This window comes from Haliotis cracherodii, unplaced genomic scaffold, assembly GCF_022045235.1.
Source record: "Haliotis cracherodii isolate W230 unplaced genomic scaffold, xgHalCrac1.p SCAF_16, whole genome shotgun sequence".
NCBI classification, from domain to species: Eukaryota; Metazoa; Mollusca; class Gastropoda; order Lepetellida; family Haliotidae; genus Haliotis; species Haliotis cracherodii.
Window position 1 is genome coordinate 26,819,916 of NW_027266271.1, and position 21,414 is coordinate 26,841,329.

The 21,414-nt window shown below is 40.0% G+C and overlaps 1 protein-coding gene across 1 annotated transcript; it reads left to right on the plus strand.

Annotated features, from left to right (window-relative positions):
- Positions 1-31: 31 nt before the first annotated feature.
- LOC139463519 (transcription initiation factor TFIID subunit 5-like) lies at positions 32-20,449 on the plus strand. The gene is made up of 19 exons (XM_071244790.1): positions 32-130; positions 1,558-1,670; positions 3,492-3,570; positions 5,069-5,147; positions 5,836-5,959; positions 6,403-6,521; positions 7,132-7,209; positions 8,140-8,243; positions 8,537-8,628; positions 8,858-8,977; positions 11,098-11,243; positions 11,965-12,102; positions 13,975-14,056; positions 14,903-15,014; positions 16,128-16,241; positions 16,476-16,530; positions 18,330-18,452; positions 19,120-19,216; positions 19,742-20,449. The coding sequence occupies exons 1-19, from the start codon at positions 32-34 to the stop codon at positions 19,857-19,859; spliced, it is 1,992 nt and encodes a 663-aa protein (XP_071100891.1). The 3' UTR covers positions 19,860-20,449.
- The last annotated feature ends 965 nt before the right edge of the window (positions 20,450-21,414 follow it).

Consider the following 21,414-nt stretch of genomic DNA (forward strand, 5'->3'; position numbering starts at 1 on the left):
TACCGACCGGAAGTATATGAGTGCTTACCAAATGGCGGACCCGGCAAGTATGGAGGACGCTAAAGTTGATATATCCGAAAAACAGACGTTACTCGCAGTGTTGCAATTTCTCAAGAAACACAATCTAAAGGTATATATTATCCTTCAAATGTTAGGTCATTTTTTGCATTCTCTGTTTACCATTATGTGCCCGTAAGAGCAAGTTACATTCGCTAATATGTAGCCTACTTCCGACAAAACAACCAGTCTTTTGAGAACATGGACTCTATGATCAACTGACATGTCGAGGTTGTTGCGCGCATACACCGGAATAAATGTTGATGTCGGGTATGACAGCTTTCTAAACTGTTATGCTGTCTATCAGACTCATTTATGTGCTATGTGGTCCCATCTTGAGACTGTCATGTCGATAATCCTTATTAATCATAATGATTTTATGTCTATGATCAAGTCCGGACGCCACACTAGATTTCAATGCTGCACTCAGATTACTGGGCGTTTGTCATGTGTACCGCTACTGTCTTGTATCGTAACGATTTGCTATTGGTTGTGAACACGTCCATACAACTTGTATATCAACAAAACATCTTAAAGTTTTTTCACCTAATGTAGTTTGGAATTCATTGACATGAAAGGATCTAACCCACTCAGCCAAAAGCTATGGGCGCTGTGCCCATTTACACTTGTCAGAGGGGTACACAATGTCAGTGATCTAGACTACCAGTTGTCAGACTTTCATTTTTGTGGAAGCCTCGGTGACTGATGGGTTAGATCACTGACTTTGTGTGCTGGTGATTAGGTGCCTCTCTCTGATGGTGTGGGTACATATCCCGAAAGGGACTCAACCTGAAAAGTACAACAATCTGTACTTTACTAAGAAAGTGTAATCCCAAATATAGCATTTGTTACATTTGACCACTGTTTATAGGTTGTTTCAATAGTAGAACATTGCCCAATTTCACAAAGTGATTGTAGTGTTACAACTGGGCTCACTCTACCCTAAGGGGCGGTCGGGTAGCCTAGTGGTTAAAGCGTTTGCTCGTCACGCCGAAGACCCAGGTTCGATTCCAGACACGGGTACAATGTGTGAAGCCCATTTCTGGTGTCCCCTGCCGTGATATTGCTGGAATATTGCTAAAAGCGGCGTAAAACCATACTCATTCACTCATTCTAATACCCTACATAGATCTGCCACAGTCATAGAGCTGTCGCTGCTGCTGCTGCTATGGTCACTTTGTGAAACAGGTCCAGTACTACATACACCAGTAGTCATTATGCAAAGATAACTTTATAATATATTATGTTTAATATTACTATTCATTTGTGAGGCATTGATATGCAGTTAACTAGTGCTTTGTCAACTAGTGTGATAAGTGCTTTGAGTCTGAGTAATGTCATGACAGACAAATTGATCAAATCTCTCCACGTCATAGGCCTACACAAAAAGATGTGTTTTCAGTTTATTCTAAGAGGTTGCAAGTTCTTGAATTGAGCAAATATTCAAAGGTAGATTATTCCACAGATATGGGTTGTGTATCAATTTATGTCTTGGTCTAGGAAACAGAGACTTTGCTAAAGAAAGAAGCCAAAGTCAGTGATGAAGAGTACAAGACAGAAGACAGTGGGCCCAGCGCTTCAGAAGTCTCTCATGCTTTAGCAGCTTACAAGAGGTTGGTACTTTTTTCCATTCCGTCATTTGTATGTGCTATACCAATATATGTACAGATTAGTCTCTCTTAAAACATGTTTGTGTAAAACGTGATCAGTTTGATATAGTATTAAGCATGCTGATAGGAACTGTTTTGACAATTCTCGCTATTCCATCATACTTCACTTGAAGCAACTGATGACATTGTGTCAGTGTATAGTTTTTAAGTTTGAGTGACTTGCCTTCAAACTGAACTTTGAAGTAACACCATCCATGATCGTGATAGTAACTGTGTTTTACTGGGATAGAAATAGGTTTTTAAACCAACATGCATTATTATCAAAATGTAGAATATAGATGGGGAATGTCGGACACTGTCACACAGTCATTGAAGGAAAAATACTGGTATAATCATTCCCTTAAAGGCCCGAGTATTTCTCCCATGGGAGAAAATTGTTAGCCTAGCCCATGCCTACCAAGCGGAGGGGTGACTGCTATAGGAGCCTGGTAGAGATCTCTGCTTTGGCCATGTGGCTGTGTAGGTATGTGCCGTTTGTCATCGAATGGCACTTATCTAATATAAATTTAGTGGAGTAAAGAAATGATAAAAAATTCTGCAGGACATTTTCCTAACAATTGTTGAAAAAACATTCAAATAATTGTATATTGTCAAAAACTACAAAATATCTACATTACACTCTAACAATAAACTCTGAGTATGGATTTTCTTTTACTATCATGACTATAGCAAATCTGCATTAGATTTCCAGTATTTGAATGTTGATCTATTTAACTTCTGTCACATTCTTTTCATTTCTTCATTTTTATAAATATCTTGCATGCATTCTGTATATTAATGTGAACAAGATTACGGTATAAAAATACTATTAAAAAATGTATACTAAATCATCAATCATTCAATCTTTGCAAAGAATAATGTTCTACACATTCTTCTGCTGATGTTAAACATACTCCTCCCTGTCCGTCTTAGCATCAAAAATCTTGTTTTCTGAAGAACTCAGTTGGGTATTATGTCCCCCCGGTGCCACCTGTAGTGTGTCATCCTTCTGTCTTGTCTCAGAGCTGAACATTTTCTGGTTATATGTTGTGGATAACTTGCACATATACTTACTATTTTAAAGTATTTTCTAAGAATAAACATGTGTTTGTCTCTTTACAGACATGTCTTTCATTTATCATTATATCTCATATTGAAACACTGGTGGTGACAGCGGTAATGGAACCAGATAGCCATCTGTCTACGTTACCCTCCAAGACACGGCTGTGTTTACAGTCCTTGTCTACGTCCTTCACCCCTCCCAACTTTCACTGATGGACTCGTCAAACGTCAGAAAGTTTGAATTTCTTGAGAAATTTCAAATTACTTTTCAATATATCTATTCATGATTGCTATTTGAAAATTCTACTTATAAGCTGATTTACTCGCTGAAATCCCTGGAATAAATGAAGCGAAAATTTAGCATAGATATTTTCAAAAGAGCAGTCCAAGTGATGCACCATTTCCATGGCTTGAAGTCAAGATTGTCACTGCCATCTTTGGGAGAGGTCCACTAATAATCAGTTTTGTTTTGCTTGGCATACTAGCATCTCAAAGGGCATTATAAACATCCTGAGGAGCTCCCTATGGCTCACTTGAAAAAACTACTTGTCTCTCCCTGTGATGATATTTATCCTAGTGATGACGATCCCAGCATCTATGAAGATCTGTACACTCATGTTACATTTGATGATGTAAATTACTTGTTTCAGTGATGACGATCCCAGCATCTATGAAGATCTGTACACTCATGTTGCATTTGATGATGTAAATTACTTGTTTCAGTGATGACGACCCCAGCATCTATGAAGATCTGTACACTGATATCAAAGCCTTCATTGATTCTTGTCTTGATGTACACAAGGTAACATTCTGCTGTTAGTTTCGTGGTATTACTGTAAATTTTGAAATGAATGCATCTCCAAATGAATGCGACCACCCACCCAGCCCCAGTGGAATTACTAGTGTATATAGAGGAAATGGCTTCTGTGCTGTTTACATAATCCTTACCTTAATCCAACCTAAACCCATCCCTACCTTAATTCAATCAAACATCTGATAGCACCGTTTGTTAGCGCTGTGTATAGTACTTCTGTAAAAACAATACATAGTGTTTTCCTAACAGATAATTTGTGTTAATTCTGTTGACTGGCATTAAGGAAGTTAAAAGGACAGAACTCTTGACCCCAGCAGTGACCATTCACAGGTTGTCCATTGCGTAATGTCTAGTGTTTCAATGGCATTGTTATATACTTGTTACAAGTGAAGTGAGGCTGTCTTATTGTTGATAGTCATTTTGAGATATAAATGGGATGTTTAATCAACGCGAGCAAAGACCACTCACTTTTCACGCTTAATTCACCTCACAGTATTTGTTTCATTTGGGTCATTATTTGGGGGTCAGTTTTCTTTTAGTGAAATCATGCAGGTTGTTGGAGAGGATTTGGACGTTGTCCCAGTTGATATTGTGATTAGGACAGTTGCTGATATGGTCCCAGATGACTGATTTACTGTCTGATTTGATGGCTGTCAAGGCTATTTCATCCCATCCGCCTGCTATGAACTCATTAAGCAATAATCACTTATCCTGTTTAATTGGCTTCATGTCCCATTGGCTTCCACCTATGTGTTCTCTGTTCATCGTGTTGTGACAGTATTATCCTTCTGTTGTCATTATGTACTCATGTTATCCCACTCATGTATACAATTGTTGTTATTGTTAATCCTCTACTGTTAATAATCAACCTACTATAAATATTCGGTACAATGTCCCTCATTCAGCCATACCATTTATAAGTCTATTTACTACTTGCTCCCAAAAGACTAGGTCTCTTACAGCTCTACCACACTCCCACTAAGTTCTCTCATCCCCCTCTACCTCCTTTACTGTATTTTTGTCTTCTTTATCCCCCCTAATTTACATTTTTTTTGGCCAGCCGATTACTTTTCTTATTTCCCACTATTTAATTATTAATGTTTAACCCGTCTGGCCCGACTGTGAAAAAGCTGATGGCTGAAGTGGTCGTAAAATCCCTTAAACTCTCTCTCCCCTCATTCAACCTTGCTTGACAACAGTATAAGGATGTATACTGAAACGTTGCTATTACAGTATTAAAGAAGTTGTTATCCATAAATTGTGTCTACTTTGTCATCCTTCAACTTCTAACTAATGCCTATCAAACAATTTATTCACTAAGTGTGTAAGAATTATGTATTATCCTCACTCTCTCTTGGGAAATGCAAGAATTCTATCACTCGTTTCGTACAATCAGAATGACACACATGTGAGTGTAATAAGCTCTTTCTTTAAATGTCCATAATGTCTGCAGTGTTTTTTAGTTGCTGAATGTTTATGTTTTCAGGTGGAGTTGGCGACCATCTTGTATCCAGTATTTGTACACATGTATCTGGAGCTTGTCTACAATGACCATGAACGTTTGGGTAGGCTTGTGGTTATCTCCCCTTAGTTTAACTGGCAAATTGCAGCTGTGTTGGTTGTGGTTCAGTCTCATTAAAATCAGGTCTTAGTTATCGCTAACACTAAACAAAGATCTGAGGATGTCCCATTACATCCATTACGGGTCACATCAGAGTGGTAAAAATCTATGACCTGAGACACTGTCAGCTTCCCTGATACATCAACTGAAACACTGTTATAGATGCCTTAACACTTGTCGTTAATGATAGCTGACTACTGATGTCCTTGGCCCCTTCCCACAAACCGATCTTAGCGTGAACAGCTATACTTTAACATCAATTTATAGCAGTTGTAGTGCCACAATCCCTTTGTGGAACAGGGCCTAGTACCACTGTTTGAGGGATCAGCTTCTAGTACATGAACAGAAGCATGATCTGTATTTGCCTCTTAATCTTATCTTAATCCACCGTTTAAGTCTTCAGCAGCCCATGCTTGCCGTAAGAGACGACCATGCTTGTTGTAAGAGGCAACTAATGGGATCAGACGGTCAGGCCCCCTGACTTGGTTGATTGTATCTCAATTGCGTGGATCGATGCTTACGATATCAATCACTTTATTGCCTAGTCCAGCCTCAATTATTAACAGACCAATATTGCTGAGTGTGGCCTTAATCAAACAAACAACCTAATTGGAAATATCTTTGTAATTCAGCAAAGAACTTCTTTGGCAAGTTCTCGCTGGACCAGGAGGAGTATTACAAGGAGGACCTGATGAAGCTGTCTACTGTGTACAAGAAGGAGCACATGGCCGGCAACCAGCTGATGGATAACTTCAAGTATGTTGCCAGATCCATTTTATGTGTTGTACAGTTTTATTTGTAAACTTGTAAGGGTGTCACCATCATATCCAGGTTAGAATAGGCCCTTGCATTCTACGTTGGTCCTAGGAGGCAGCCTGATAATTCAGGTGTTCAGACTCTTGGATTTGGTTGATGGAGTGTCGTATGGGCCCCCGTCGGCAAGGATCGTTGCTCATAATGTCAATCACTGGATTGTCTGGCCCAAACTCAGTTATTTCCAGGCCACTGTTATATAGCTGGAATATTGCTGAGTATGGCATTAAACAACAAGCAAAGATAGATAGTGTCTACACCAAATTTATGGCTAAATGATTACTTGTGTGGTGGTTATATGTGCCTTCAAATATTACCAGGCTTAGAAGTTAACAAAAATGCAAATTCATTTGTAAATGAGATGTTGTTGCAAATGTGTGACACAGATCCAGCAAGTTCGTCATCCGGATGTCACGTGACTCCTACACACACCTCAAGCGCCATCTACAGGAGAAACAACTTTCTCGGCTTCTCAACATCATCCAGGAACATCTCTTCATAGACGGTCAGCTACCTACCTTCTGTTCTTGCTAAATATTTGACAAAACACCATTAAAGGGGGACTAGGCACAGTGGATGTCAAGCAAGTTTCATTTAAGTCATTCAAACAACACTTTCTTTGTTGTCATGAACATTTTTTATTATGGGATGTAAATCAATCTAGCTCAATCTTATAACACGGAGAAAATGTCTGAATTCCACACCCGGCTCTAATTACAACATCTCAACCTGGACTTCAGATTGAATCAGAGCATGGAGCATTGTCAATATCAAGTATCTGACCAAATGGATATACTGTAAATCATGAAATAAGTGCAAGCATGAAATTTATACAAAATGTGTGAGTGTCCCTTGTTAGCATTAATAAAGTGACACAGTATTATCTGGATAAGTATTTCATCTGCAGAAGTGATGTTCTCAAGGTTAAGAAATAGGAATAAGCTTGAAAAAGGGAGACAACTCATGCTAGCTTAAGTTTTTAAGACAATTTTCTTCATCCATGACTGTTAATCTGTTCATGACAAAAATATATAGCAACTTGTGTGCAGGTGCTCACGGTCAGCCAGAGTGATGTTATTATTGTCGACAGTGTATGATTTCCTGCCTTGTTTCAGTGTTTGATGGGATCCCCCGCAACAAGCAGCAGATTGATGCGTCCAGTGGGGGTCTGCTGGGGGAGTCTGACCGGGAAGGTTGGTCACTCTCACTGTACTGATACTCACCAATGGGATGAATCCAACATGTATTCAGTATACCTATGTTGTTTAGCCCTATCCATCACTTGCTTGATAAAGGTGTTAGGATCTACACCGAAACATCGCACTAATTGTAATAAAGAAGTTGTTCATCCATAGAACTCGTCTTACTTCATCACACCAACTTCTAAATGCCACTCAAAGAAATGTTACACTGTATCTTGATGTTAACACTGTATCAAGACGTTGACACTGTATCATGATGTCAGCACTGTATCTTGATGGTAACACTGTATCTTGATGTTAACACTGTATCAAGACATGGACACCGTATCATGATGTCAGCACTGTATCTTGATGGTAACACTGTATCTTGATGTTAACACTGTATCAAGACGTTGACACTGTATCATGATGTCAGCACTGTATCTTGATGGTAACACTGTATCTTGATGTTAACACTGTATCTTGATGTTAACACTGTATCAAGACGTTGACACTGCATCTTGATGTCAGCACTGCATCTTGATGGTAACACTGTATCTTGATGTTAACACTGTATCAAGACGTTGACACTGTATCATGATGTCAGCACTGTATCTTGATGGTAACACTGTATCTTGATGTTAACACTGTATCAAGACGTTGACACTGCATCTTGATGTCAGCACTGCATCTTGATGGTAACACTGTATCTTGATGTTAACACTGTATCTTGATATTAACACTGTATCAAGACGTTGACACTATCATGATGTCAGCACTGTATCTTGATGGTAACACTGTATCTTGATGTTAACACTGTATCAAGACGTTGACACTGTATCATGATGTCAGCACTGTATCTTGATGTCAGCACAGTATCTTGATGTTAACACTGTATCAAGATGTTGAACACTGTATCATTACTCCCCTCTGATGCTCCAGCTAACAAGGTCAAGGTGTACTATGGGTTGCTGAAGGAGCCAGATCTCAACATCCCCCTGGAAGAGGATGAGGACACCACGGAGGGGGAGGGGGACAAGCCAAAGGTAGGATGCGTACTTTCTTTGTTTTGTATAGGTAACTCTTATAAACATCCCATTGGTTGTCTTGTAACTTTTAGGGTGCAAGGGAAACGCAGCACATTGATCTGTTAAACCCTGTACTCTTAGTGCAGCAATTGCTTCATGCCAGTAAAGAATTCCTGTACCTCGGGCTTGTATTCAAGATTTACCCTCATTATGATGCACTATATATATGTTAGCGCTTTACCAGCATGTTTCAGTTTTATTTTGAAATTCATGTAGAATATGAAACTTAAAAGGAATATTCATTTTTTCAGAAAAAGAAACCAAAAAAAGACCCTCTGTTGATGAAAAAGTCCAAAAATGATCCCAATGCTCCATCCAACACAAGAATACCACTGCCCGAACTGTAAGTTTAATGTTACGTAAACCTTCATTTTTGACTACTTCCTTTTAGTTATTTTCAGTTTTATGATAAAAGAGTATAAACCTTTTGATCATATTGATACATTTGAATCATATATGTTTTATGTATACAGAGAGTTATGAGTTGTTTGTCAGGATATGTATGAATCTGGTGTTATTGGTGATAAGAAAAAAATAAGAAAAAGATATGACTTTGTGTTTCTCTATTTCAGAAAAGACATGGATAAGATTGAGAAAATCAATGCATTCCGAGAAGCCATGAAGAGAGTGAAAGTAGATCGAGACCATATGCCGTCAGTGTGTTTCTATACACTGCTCAACTCCTGTCAGGGGTAAGTGACTCCTAGCCCAGTAGTACAGCCGGGGACTGAGAAACTTTGCATGTCTATCAGACTCATGCTGAACTGGTGCCTTTTGCTATTTAGGAATTTTATAAATTTTTATTTTTTACGTTTCCATGGCAACAAGTTGGACTTAGGTTCTATAAGGGTGGTGTTAGTTTCTGGAGCGTAACTCAAAAACCATTAAATACTTTCTTACAAAACTTTGCATGTCTACTAGGCACATACAGAACTGGTGCCTTTTGCTATTTAGGAATTTTATAAATTTTTATTTTTTACGTTTCCATTGCAACAAGTTGGACTTAGGTTCTATAGGGTAGAGTTTGTTTCCGGAGCATAACTCAAAACCCATTCAATACTTTCCAACAAAAACTGTGCATGTTTACCAGACACATACTGGACTGGTGCCTCTTGCTATTTAGGAATTTTTGAAAATTTTATTTTTCACATTTCCATGGCAATAAGTTGGACTTAGGTTCTACAGGGGTGGTGTTCGTTTCCAGAGTGTAACTCAAAAACTGTTAAATACTTTCTTACAAAACTTTGCATGTCTACCAGGCACATACTGAACTGGTGCCTTTTGATATATAGCACTTTTAGAATTTTTTATTGTTTATGTTTCCATGACAACAAGTTGGATTTAAGTTTTAATATAGGATTGGTTTACTTAAGTAGTATAACAAATATACTGTTAAATATTTCCTTGCCAAACATTGCATGTCTATATATAAAGTGCATACTGAACTAGTGCCATTTGATTTTAAGGAGTTTTAGAAATGTTTATTTTAGAATTTCCATTGCAGCTATTTTGACATGGGCTAAGAGAAATGTTGGGTCAGTTACCTGGTTTGGGACCATAATGTGTTAAAATGGGCGGGGGATATAGATGACTTTGTTAACTACAGTGATCGCTCGCTATAACGCTACCAATGGGGTCCAAATAATTGGTGGGCGTTATAGACGATGAGCCGTTTAACCGAGGCCGAGGCGTGCGCTCGGAAAATCTCAAATCATCAATATGTGTTTATCTCACGTGTCTGAAATATGTATTCCATTTCAATTTATCATTTTTAATCGATAAATTAAAAAATTATTCACTATTTCCCACGATGTTATTGAAAATAAAATTCTCGGACACACATTTCGACAACGGGTCCACATCAAAGAGCAAAATAAAGACGTTTTAAACAAATCTTTAAATATATTATACAAAGTGATAAATAAAATCAACAAAAATGTATCTAAAAGTAATCAAACTTACATCTTAGTTATTATTTCCATCGTTTCGTGCGATCGCGTGTAATGTAAGTCAAATGACATCTCGGCTTTCGTCGCCTTGAATTCTCGGCTCGGACACAATGTTTAATGCAAAAATATATGCATGAAAAATCTTTGTCACAGCTCGTAACCTAGCACGATACATTCACGAAGTTCCATATTTTTAATATATATCGTGATTTCCTGCTTAAAACGTTCAGATTAACACGATTTAACAAAAAATCTTTCGCCAACTTCTGAAATTTATCAAACACGAGCTTGGTATCACAGCTATAATTTGATTGGCTGCCTGTATACGCTTGTTGCATATAAAAAAGAGACACCTGTGTGAGATTATGTTTATCATCCAAAATCATTCTTTTTCAATCAACTTTTTCAGTTTGTAAACTGTAAGAACCAGTGTCTGGATTGTAGAAACTACAGCTAACCAGCTTCAGTGGCAGAAAGACGAGTAATGTAATTTGATTATGATGTCATGGTAACCGAGGTATCACTTGATATTACTCCAACGTGTGTGTGTGTGAGTGTTTGTGTGTGTGTGTGTGTGTGTGTGTGTGTGTGTGTGTGTGTGTGTGTGTGTGTGTGTGTGTGTGTGTGTGTGTGTGTGTGTGTGTGTTGTCTTATTTATCTTCTCCCTCAGGATAAAGCTGGAACATGTAGGAGAACAATCCATGTTGTGTAATTATTTTGTGAATCTCGTTACATGTGTGCAACTGTACATATATATGCTAGAATAGTTGAGAGTTGAATCGACAACTAATTTAGGCAGACAGGGTCCCAGTCAGTGTGTCAGTATACAGTGTGTGTATGCTTGTCATCCCTGTGTTGTGCAGTGTGACCTGTATTGAGGTGTCGGAAGACTCCAGTCTCATCAGTGTGGGCTTCAATGATTCCTTCATCCGAGTTTGGTCCATCACGCCTGACAAACTCCGCTCTCTGAAGACTCCCACGGAACTCGAGATCATAGACAAGGAGGCTGGTAAGTGGGGAATGGAATTATGATAATTTATTTAAAACTGTTTGATTTAGCCCGTATTTGTTTGTATGTAGCTCATTTCTTTGTAGAGGATCTAGAAACAGGCTTTCATCCCTCATTCCATATGTCTATCATGTTCTGTGCCTTTTGTTAATCAGGATAGTTTGTAATTATTTTTTCGTGTTTCCAAGGAAACAAATTGGACTTGGGTTAAAACAAGGGCTGAGTTTGTTAGCATGCTATAACTCTTAAACCGTTCTATATGTATTGATTCAGTGGATTCTCTTCTCCAGATTCAATTACTTCAGGCTGCCATAATACAGCTGAAACATTGCTTAGTGCTTTGTTAATTAACACACAAACATATTTAAAAGAGGTGTGGATGTCAATGACCTCATCATCTTGTTTTTACATTGGTTTGGAATGGTTTAAATGAAAATCATTGTCATATTTATAATTCAGAAAAATTACATTTGGAATTTTATTTTCAGCTATTGAGGATGATAATTTTTATGATTTAATTGACTTGATAATAAAGTTTGAGGTTGAGTCTGTTTTGTAAAATGCATAAAGGTTAATTTGTTCTTGAAATTTTGATCTTTATCATTCAATTTTTGCGTAGCCTATCTTTCATCTATAATTAGCAGCATCTTTCATACATGCTGGGTAGGTTTCTGAATGTGCCGTTTAGTGGTGTGTGTGACCATGCTGTGTGTTTGTACAGATGATGTGCTGGAACGTATGATGGACGAGCGGTCAGCGACAGAGATCAAGACCCTATGTGGTCACAATGGCCCTGTCTACTCCATCAGCTTCAGCCCAGACAAACACAACCTTGTCTCCGCCTCTGCTGATGGAACCAGTGAGTACCCCCAACCCATTCCCTGCCAGCCCTTGCAGCTGATTGTAGCAGGAAGTGACACAAGTACAGACACACCCACACACAGCTTGTCTCCGCCTCTGCTGATAGAATCAGTGAATTCCTCCAACCCCTTCCCTGCCAGCCCTTGCAGCTGATTGTAGCAGGAAGTAACACACGTACACAACACGTCCACACACAGCTTGTCTCCGCCTCTGCTGATAGAATCCGTGAATACCTCCAACCCATTCCCTGCCAGCCCTTGCAGCTGATTGTAGCAGGAAGTGACACAAGTACACAACACGTCCACACACAGCTTGTCTCCACCTCTGCTGATAGAATCCGTGAATACCTCCAACCCCTTCCCTGCCAGCCCTTGCAGCTGATTGTAGCAGGAAGTGACACAAACACAGACACACCCACACACAGCTTGTCTCCACCTCTGCTGATGGAACCAGTGAATACCTCCAACCCCTTCCCTGCCAGCCCTTGCAGCTGATTGTAGCAGGAAGTGACACAGACACACCCACACACACACAGCTTGTCCACTTCCAAGTTTATTTTATACATTCAGTTTGTTTCTATGGTTGTGTTCAGTGCTTCACAGAAGTTTGCTGAAATACTACTTACTACACCCTTACTATACTTGGATTCATTTTATGTAGATGCCCTGTACTTACTGCATCCTCAATATCTCTGTGAGGATCCAGTATAGAATTCGTCTTCATCAACCCATGCTGGTCTCTTTCCCTGAAGATCGGGGTTAGAGATTGGTCTTCACCAACCCATGCTGGTCTCTTTCCGTGAAGATCGGGGTTAGAGATTGGTCTTCACCAACCCATGTTGGTCTCTTTCCGTGAAGATGCGGGTTAGAGATTGGTCTTCACCAACCCATGCTGGTCTCTTTCCGTGAAGATCGGGGTTAGAGATTGGTCTTCACCAACCCATGCTGGTCTCTTTCCGTGAAGATCCGGGTTAGAGATTGGTCTTCACCAACTCATACTGGTCTCTTTCCGTGAAGATCCGGGTAAGAATTGGTCTTCACCAACCCATGCTGGTCTCTTTCCGTGAAGATCCGGGTTATAGATTTGTCTTCACCAACCCATGCTGGTCTCTTTCCGTGAAGATCCGGGTTAGAGATTGGTCTTCACCAACCCATGCTGGTCTCTTTCCGTGAAGATCCGGGTTAGAGATTGGTCTTCACCAACCCATGCTGGTCTCTTTCCGTGATGATCCGGGTTAGAGATTGGTCTTCACCAACCCATGCTGGTCTCTTTCCGTGAAGATCCAGGTTAGAGATTGGTCTTCACCAACCCATGCTGGTCTCTTTCCGTGATGATCCGGGTTAGAGATTGGTCTTCACCAACTCATACTTGTCTCTTTCCGTGAAGATTCAGGTTAGAATTGGTCTTCACCAACCCATGCTGGTCTCTTTCCGTGAAGATCCGGGTTAGAGATTGGTCTTCACCAACTCATACTGTCTCTTTCCGTGAAGATCCAGGTTTGAATTGGTCTTCAGCAACCTATTTGTTTGTTGTAAGTGGCGACCTACAAGATCGGGTGGTCAGGCTCGCTGACATCGTTGATGTATGACATCATATTCCAATTGCGTGGATCAATGCTTATGATGTCTATCACTTGATTGTCTGGTCCATACTTGATTGTTTGCAGATTGACAGCCTTTGGCTGGAATATCGCTGGGTGTGGCGTTGGAACAACAAACAAACAAACAAACAAACAAAACATCCTTTCTGTACTTGAATTCATTTTATGTAATTGGATAGCTACAACAAAGTAGAATTTGTCATCTTTTGCAATAAGTACATTATGTTTACATTATACATTATATGCATGTTGTTGCACTGCCATTTTCAGTTCGCCTGTGGAGTTTGCAGACATGGACCAACCTGGTGTGTTACAAGGGCCACAACTACCCGGTGTGGGATGTGAAGTTCAGGTAGGCAATCTGCTCACATTCACCTGTAATGGTATTTAACCTCTAGCACAATGCCAAAGTAAATTGTCAAATCTGCTGATGAACTCCGAACTTCACAAGAAATATTTTCCACAGAAATATGTTGGCAATAATTTTGAAATAACAAGAGTCAACATGGCTATGCCTTATGAACTTATAACAGTGTATAATTTGTGTTTGTTTGTCGTTTAACACTGCACAGCAGAATGATGTCAGACCGTTAATAATCCACATCTGTGAACAGTGATCCACAACTGACCACCCGATGCATGAAATGCCTCTTTCGATCAGCATAGGTTGCTAGGAACCAATTCTAACCCAGAATCTTCAAAGTTTCCCAAAAGTCGCCTATTGTTGTGACACATCCTAAGTTAATCATGCATAGTTATGTTGACTGGGGATTGGTTTTAGGTAAAATAATATGCATTGTAAAGAATACCTGGGACATTTATGAAAATCATTCAAGTACACAGTCAGAAACCATCCCCACCCAATGGACCCAGGGTAGAATGTGGATTGGTCATAATCAGTCCCCAGCACCCTATGCTGGTCGTAAGAGGCGACTTTATGATTTGGGTGGTCAGACTTGGTGACTTGGTTAAGTGTGTGCCAAACTACCCCAATGGTGTGGATCATTGCTCATGACATCAATGACTGGATGGTTCTGGATTAAAACAGGCTGTTGTCAAGTTGCTGGAATAATGCTTAGTGCAGAGCTAAACACACACATACATGAGAACACATATGGTCCAGTTGCTGGATCGTTGCTCTTTATTTATGCTTCCTTTTTTGTGTTTCCTCTGACAGTGTTGGTGTTTTGTTTTCCAGTCCCCATGGCCACTACTTCGTGTCCTGTGGACATGACCGGACAGCCAGGCTCTGGTCAACTGACCACTACCAGCCTCTCAGGGTATTCGCAGGCCACCTCTCTGATGTGGATGTAAGATCACCTTGCTTGTATACACTAGATATGAGTACCTATACAGGCATTAATGCACCAAGGCCGTGGGGTCATAGAGATCCTGCAGATAACAACCTTAAATGGCATTTGACCTATTGCACACATCTGATATGGTGAATAAGATGTTATTAATCCAGTCAAGTAAATCTATATTTCAAGTTTTCATCGGTTCAAAACTCTTACAATTACACTACATTTTGGAGAATATTACAATAGTTACCTTGGTGCATCAGTGTCAGTTTTTGAAAATGAGAATGAAAGTTAAGCAAGTTAAGGGGTCCTTTTCTTTACCTAATGTTAACAGTTAAGATTTCGAGGTCCTAGATTCAAATACCATGAGAGACCACAAGGACCCCAGGACTCCCCTAAATTTTGACCACTGACTGTTTCATTGTTTTCCCTGGCAATATTTTGATATCTATTTATTCCTTTGATCTCACACAACATTTGGTCAACAATAATTCAAGCTATCAAGATATTTTTCAATCTCATTATATGGAGATAGACACAGATGTTATGTATATTCTGTCAGCTGACAATGTGGAAACATGAGCGTGACTTCTTACTCTGAGAGACCCATGAAGGTCCAGGGTAGAATAGGTCTTCACCAACCCATGCTTGCTGTAATAGGGGACTATGCTTGTCGTAAGAGGCGACTAACGGGATCGGGTAGTTGATGCATGTCATCATATCCCAATTGCGTGGATCGATGGTCATGATGTCAGTCACTGGATTGTCTGGTCCAGACTCTATTATATACAGACCACCCTCATATAGCTGGAATATTGCTGAGTGCAGCATTGAACAACAAACAAACAACCAATATCTGACTCGGAGAAGTGCCATTGTGTTTGTTACAGTACCTGGAGAAAAATAGGTTCCCAATACCCAGTAGTTGTGTAAAGGGTGTTTAAGATCAGTTTTGGGTGATCAACATGGTGGCTCTCATGTTTCCTGTCTGATTCTGTGTCACTGGGCTCTGTTTCTCTCACTATGATCCACTGGTTGGTGTGGCCAGTGTGGTACAGGCCAGCATGATGTCCCTGTATTATCGCTGACAACATTCTCTCACTTCCATGCTGACTATTACAGAGTGTCCAGTTTCACCCCAACTCCAACTACGTTGCCACAGGCAGCAGTGACAAGATGGTGCGGCTCTGGGACGTCCAGAGTGGAAACTGTGTCAGAGTCATGTCAGGCCACAAGGTAAGCACTATCTGTCTCTCTGTCTCAGTCTAATATATAACTGTTGCCTTGATAAACCGTCACAGAAAATAGTTTTGATACTCTTGTGGACAACAGCTCTTGGATTTAGTGTGCAGTACCTTTTACCAGTATTAGTTTGTTACCAGAGCTATGGTACTGTTTGTTAATTCATCGTGCTCATATTAAAGTTTGGAGTTTACAAGATCCCTACTCCAGTCTGTTTTATCGTTCCAGGGAGCAGTGCATTGTCTGTGTTTCTCCCCTGATGGTCGCACTTTGGCTTCATCAGGTAAGCAAATAGAACGTTACAGCAAAAATTCTTCTCGATAAATTTTTGCATTCTCCAACTATACAAATGGCAGTCGGAGGAAACATGCCTCCAATACAGTGTTTGAGATTCCTGCCCACCATCTTCTTCTCCACCTTGTGTCACTTTATAATTGAAGCTGTGTGCTCATCTACATTTTTACATTTGTTTCCAAATCTGTCCTTGCTTCATTGTGAGGCTTGAAATATCATGCATCTGACGCTTCCTTCATTTTAAACATCATTGTGAAGCAACCATGCCCAACTTTACAATCCCTACAACGGACAAAGGATCATTTTCATGTGTTTGGTCACATTGAGAGTACAACTTTGAAATATTGGTATTAATGTTATGAGACATGTTCAATGTGTTCAAATGCCTGACAGATGTACATGGCTGTAACCATGGTAATGAGTGAAGAAGGCAGTTGAAATCTAGCTATAAGCAAATCTGTGATCCAAGCTGAGTTGTTCACCATGTGTTTGTTGATTCCCAAGTTGACATGCTAAGGTTAACCCAGACCAGAAATCAGCACGAACAGAACTATATTGTGAAATCAGTAAACAGCCTCACGTGATCAATGGATAATTAAGACATTTTATTTAAACACACATGATCAGGTCAAACATGTGCCAGCAGCAATGTGTAACAGGCTCTGTTACAGAAGTCAGTACACACACGAATGTCCAGAGTTTGTCACGGTAGAATGTCTTGAATGAGACATGTGCTCTGTTCTTGATTCCCGTAAACGTCTGAAAACTGTCATAATGATTTGTTACATTTTTGTTCATTTCTTAAATTATGAATATTGTGTGTGGCAAAAATCGCCCCTGTCATACCTTGTCCCAACTGTACACAGCCTTTGTAGATGAGAGTGCTTATTTCTTTACCATGAAGGATTCTGGATGGGAACAGAGACTAGGCATTTATCTAGATATGCTCAAAGGCCGATGTCTGCAGCAATGTTAACACCAATGTCTGCACCATGTCTGCAGCAAATGTTATTTAGAATTCCCAAATTGCAATGACAAAAATCCTGTTATTGTAGTGATATCACTAATTATTGGTATTACGGTTTAACAGGGGAGACTTGTATTTCACTGATAACTTTTGTTTTTTGTTTTATGCTGCACTGAGCAATATTCCACCTTTATGGCAGTAATTGAGTCTGGACCTTACAATGTAGTGGTGATCCTTCTAAGCAGTTTGGATGCACTGACATGAGGCAACTAAGATAGCAAGCTTGACCACCCGATCCCGTTAGTCTCCTCTTACAAGCATGGATTGCAAAAGACCAATTCTTACCTCGATCTTCATAAGGCCACTGATAACTTGGCTAATAAATATGATGAAGAGGAATTACAGACTATTGAATCAAATGCAATGTTAAAATACCTCTGAATTTAAGAATATGTTATAAAATATCCAGTTCATAAACAACATAGCGTCGACTGATTTTGGTCATCTGCAGGATTTGCAGAGCATGTGAGCCGTCAACTGGGCATCGACAGATATTTTTCAAATACTTTCATGTCTATAATCAAGGTGCTTAAGTTGATGCACTTCATTTTAGAATGATAACAGTCTTGAATATCGATCAGATCGTCTTGACTGGGTGCCGCCATTTTGTTTGAACCTGATTGGCCATTAGGAAGAACATAGAAGGGACATAACTCATCCTAATAACCCTAGTTTGGTAAGGGTGGAAACTGGACTTATACAGTCAGTTAACTCCCTTGCCTGGGGAAGATGGATCAATCCCTGACCTCTGTGTGTTGTAGGTGTGGACCAGGTGGTGACACTGTGGGAGCTGGCTAGTGGCACGATGCTGGCACAGATGAAGGGGCACACAGACAGTGTGTACTGCCTCTGCTTCAGCAGGGACGGGGGCATCCTGTCATCAGGTGAGTTGTGCAGAAAATATTCTGTATCAGGAACTTCCTGTCTGTGCTTTTTGTGTGCACTGGTGTGACCACTGGTGACCATAGGTTCGAACATGGGTTAGAACATGACCTGCCATAGTGTTGACCTCTACCGAATGGTAAGAGTGGTAATCCACAAAGAATCTTGTCTGTCCTTCCTAAATTGTACTAGTGTCAGACAATCAGATTTATGTTCATTTCAAATTGACCATACTATATAAGTCATCATAATATGAACAGTTAGAGTCTGTGTGTAAGCTCTCTTGTGGGGGGCACGGGTGGCCCAGTCGTCTAAGACGCCACAATTTGATGTGCAGATTTACATCCTTTGGGCATGTCAGAAAGCTATGATTGTGGGTTTGAATCCGGGCTTGCCCCAAAATGTTTCTAAGTTTGTCAGCTCCTGCCTGTGCCTGTGTGTTTCACCGAAGTGGTAAATGTCAAAGACCTGCAACACTTCGGGTTTTCCTCCCACATTACACTGACACATCATGATATAACTGGAATATTGTTAAATATAAAAGCGGCTAACAGTCACACAAACTCTCATGCTCTTCCCAGTAGGTGCTCCTGTTCTTATTCTAAGCCAGATTCATAACATAGTATGTCTATGTGCTGCTCCGTGGTAACATGATGATGTTATTTGCAGGTAGTCTAGACAACACTGTACGGGTGTGGGACATCAAGAAGGTCTACGAGGAGCTGGACTCTGACTCAGATGCTAACATTCCAAGCACATTGCATGTGTACGTCCCACTTCAATTCCAATTTGTTGATACAGTATATATTTATACACACATCTTTCCAAACATAAATTAATTTACTTGTCCTATAAGCAGTTTATTTTCCCAATAACATGTTGAAGTTGTAATAGATTATTTCACAAACTGTGACCCTTGTTGTCTGATAACTTTGATAAATGTTGATCGATTTGTACCTCCATAATTCCAATTTACCTGTTACCACAGCTCATTGTTAATCATGTGATCACCTTTTGGAGCAGGATATCCTCTACTGAGACCATTTAACTGTCATATACCTTTTTGTTGCTGTGCAACCTTAGCCTTGAATGTGCCAATTTTGAATTAGAAGTTTTGGGATGGTAGGGTAGCCTTGGGATTAAAGTGTTCGTTTGTCTCCTCGGAAACCCTTGTGTACAATGTGTGAAGCCTCCTTGTGTTGTGACGTGCTGTGATATTGAGGGAATATTACTGAAAGCTGTTAAACTCTCACAAGTACTCACTCACTCTCTCTCTCACTCTCTGTTTCAGCAATGACAGCCCAAGTCTACTTATAACTACCTACAAGACAAAGAGCACACCCGTGTTGACCCTCCACTTCACTCGACGCAACTTGCTGCTAGGCAGTGGGGCATTCTCCATCACTTGAACCTGGGCACACAAGCGTCTTCTGATGTCTCATGATGGAGGACTGTCTGATTGCTACTGTGATGGTCTGGTAAAATAGGGCTCCACAAGACTCCACCCAAAGAATCAGTTAGTCAAACTCAGTGACTTGGTTGATTTCATGGATCATAACCGATAGCATGGATCATTGCTCACAATATCAATCACTGGATTGTCTGCTTCGGACTTGATTACATACAGGCTGCATCATATAGCTAGAAATATTGCTCACTGCAGCGTTAAACAACAGACAAATACTTTGATGGCTATTTGTTGAGCAGTCTGTGTCTTGGATCGGAATAAAAACCAAAGTAGATAGAAGGAGGAATCATCACGGGATCTGTCACCTGAACACAGCTGGAGATGCTGGTCATCTCTTGCATGGTCTCCGAGGTAGCCAAGTGGGTCAAGTGTTCACTCATTTAGCATTTAGCTAATGGTCTGGGTTCTATTCCCATAATAGGTAGAATGTGTGAAGCCAATATTGAAATTTCACTTATTAAGCTGATGGTGCTGGTTCTATTCCCATAAGAAGCCCATTTCTGGTGTTCCCCGCTGTGATATTGCTGGAATATTGCTGGAATATTGCTAAAAGCGGCGTATAACCATACTCACTCACTCTATTCCCATAATGGATAGAATGTGTGAAGTTCATGTTGTTTGTAAAAGAAGCACAACTTGAATGGAAGCAATGTATGTGTCGTCACTCACTCTCGCACTGTTGACTCAAAAATAGAATCATCCCAGACCATGAGAAGAGGTGTAGAATGTATGGTCTGAAGGTCTGAATGGGTACGCATGGGAAGTGCTATTTCATGTAGATCAACTGAAAGAATGCAAGGACTGTTGTGTATGATGAACTATTTGATGCTGAAGCGTTGAGGATCTCCAGGCTGCACACTTCCTGGTACATTTTACAAGAAGGAACACTGAGGAATGTGTAGTGCTGCTTCACCAGCAACAGAGATTGATTGTGGGTTGGAAAATTTCTGTGAAATTATTCAATCTACCTTGTGATCTGAGATCCTCCACTGTCATTTCAACTAAGCAGTCTTGGTGCTGAGATGATCATATTTTAACATAGACTTACCGTGAAACATTGATCTTCGTAGCACGAAGATCATTTTGCGGAACAGTGCTCTAATATGTTTCAACATTTGTCACCTCGGTACCAAGCAATATTGTAATGCAGTAGGAAATCAACAGGACTTCCTTAAGTTCGCAATCATTGTGTGTATCTCCACATTATGGCCTGTCGTAGAATGTCTGGGAGATATTGCCATACCCTCATTGTTCATATGAAGTACATATATTGGTGAAACTGCCTATTGACATACGAATAAATATTTATATTTATATACAATCTTGTTTTGTATCATTGACACCAGCATACATTTGTGGTTCATGGTAAGAAAAAATGTCCATTTTACAATTCTGGTTTAAAACCCGGATTACGTGGCCGTAGTCACTGCTGATTGTGGATACTACTTCAAATGAGAAGATCATGTGTCTGCGGGCAAATTATCAGCATTCTACGG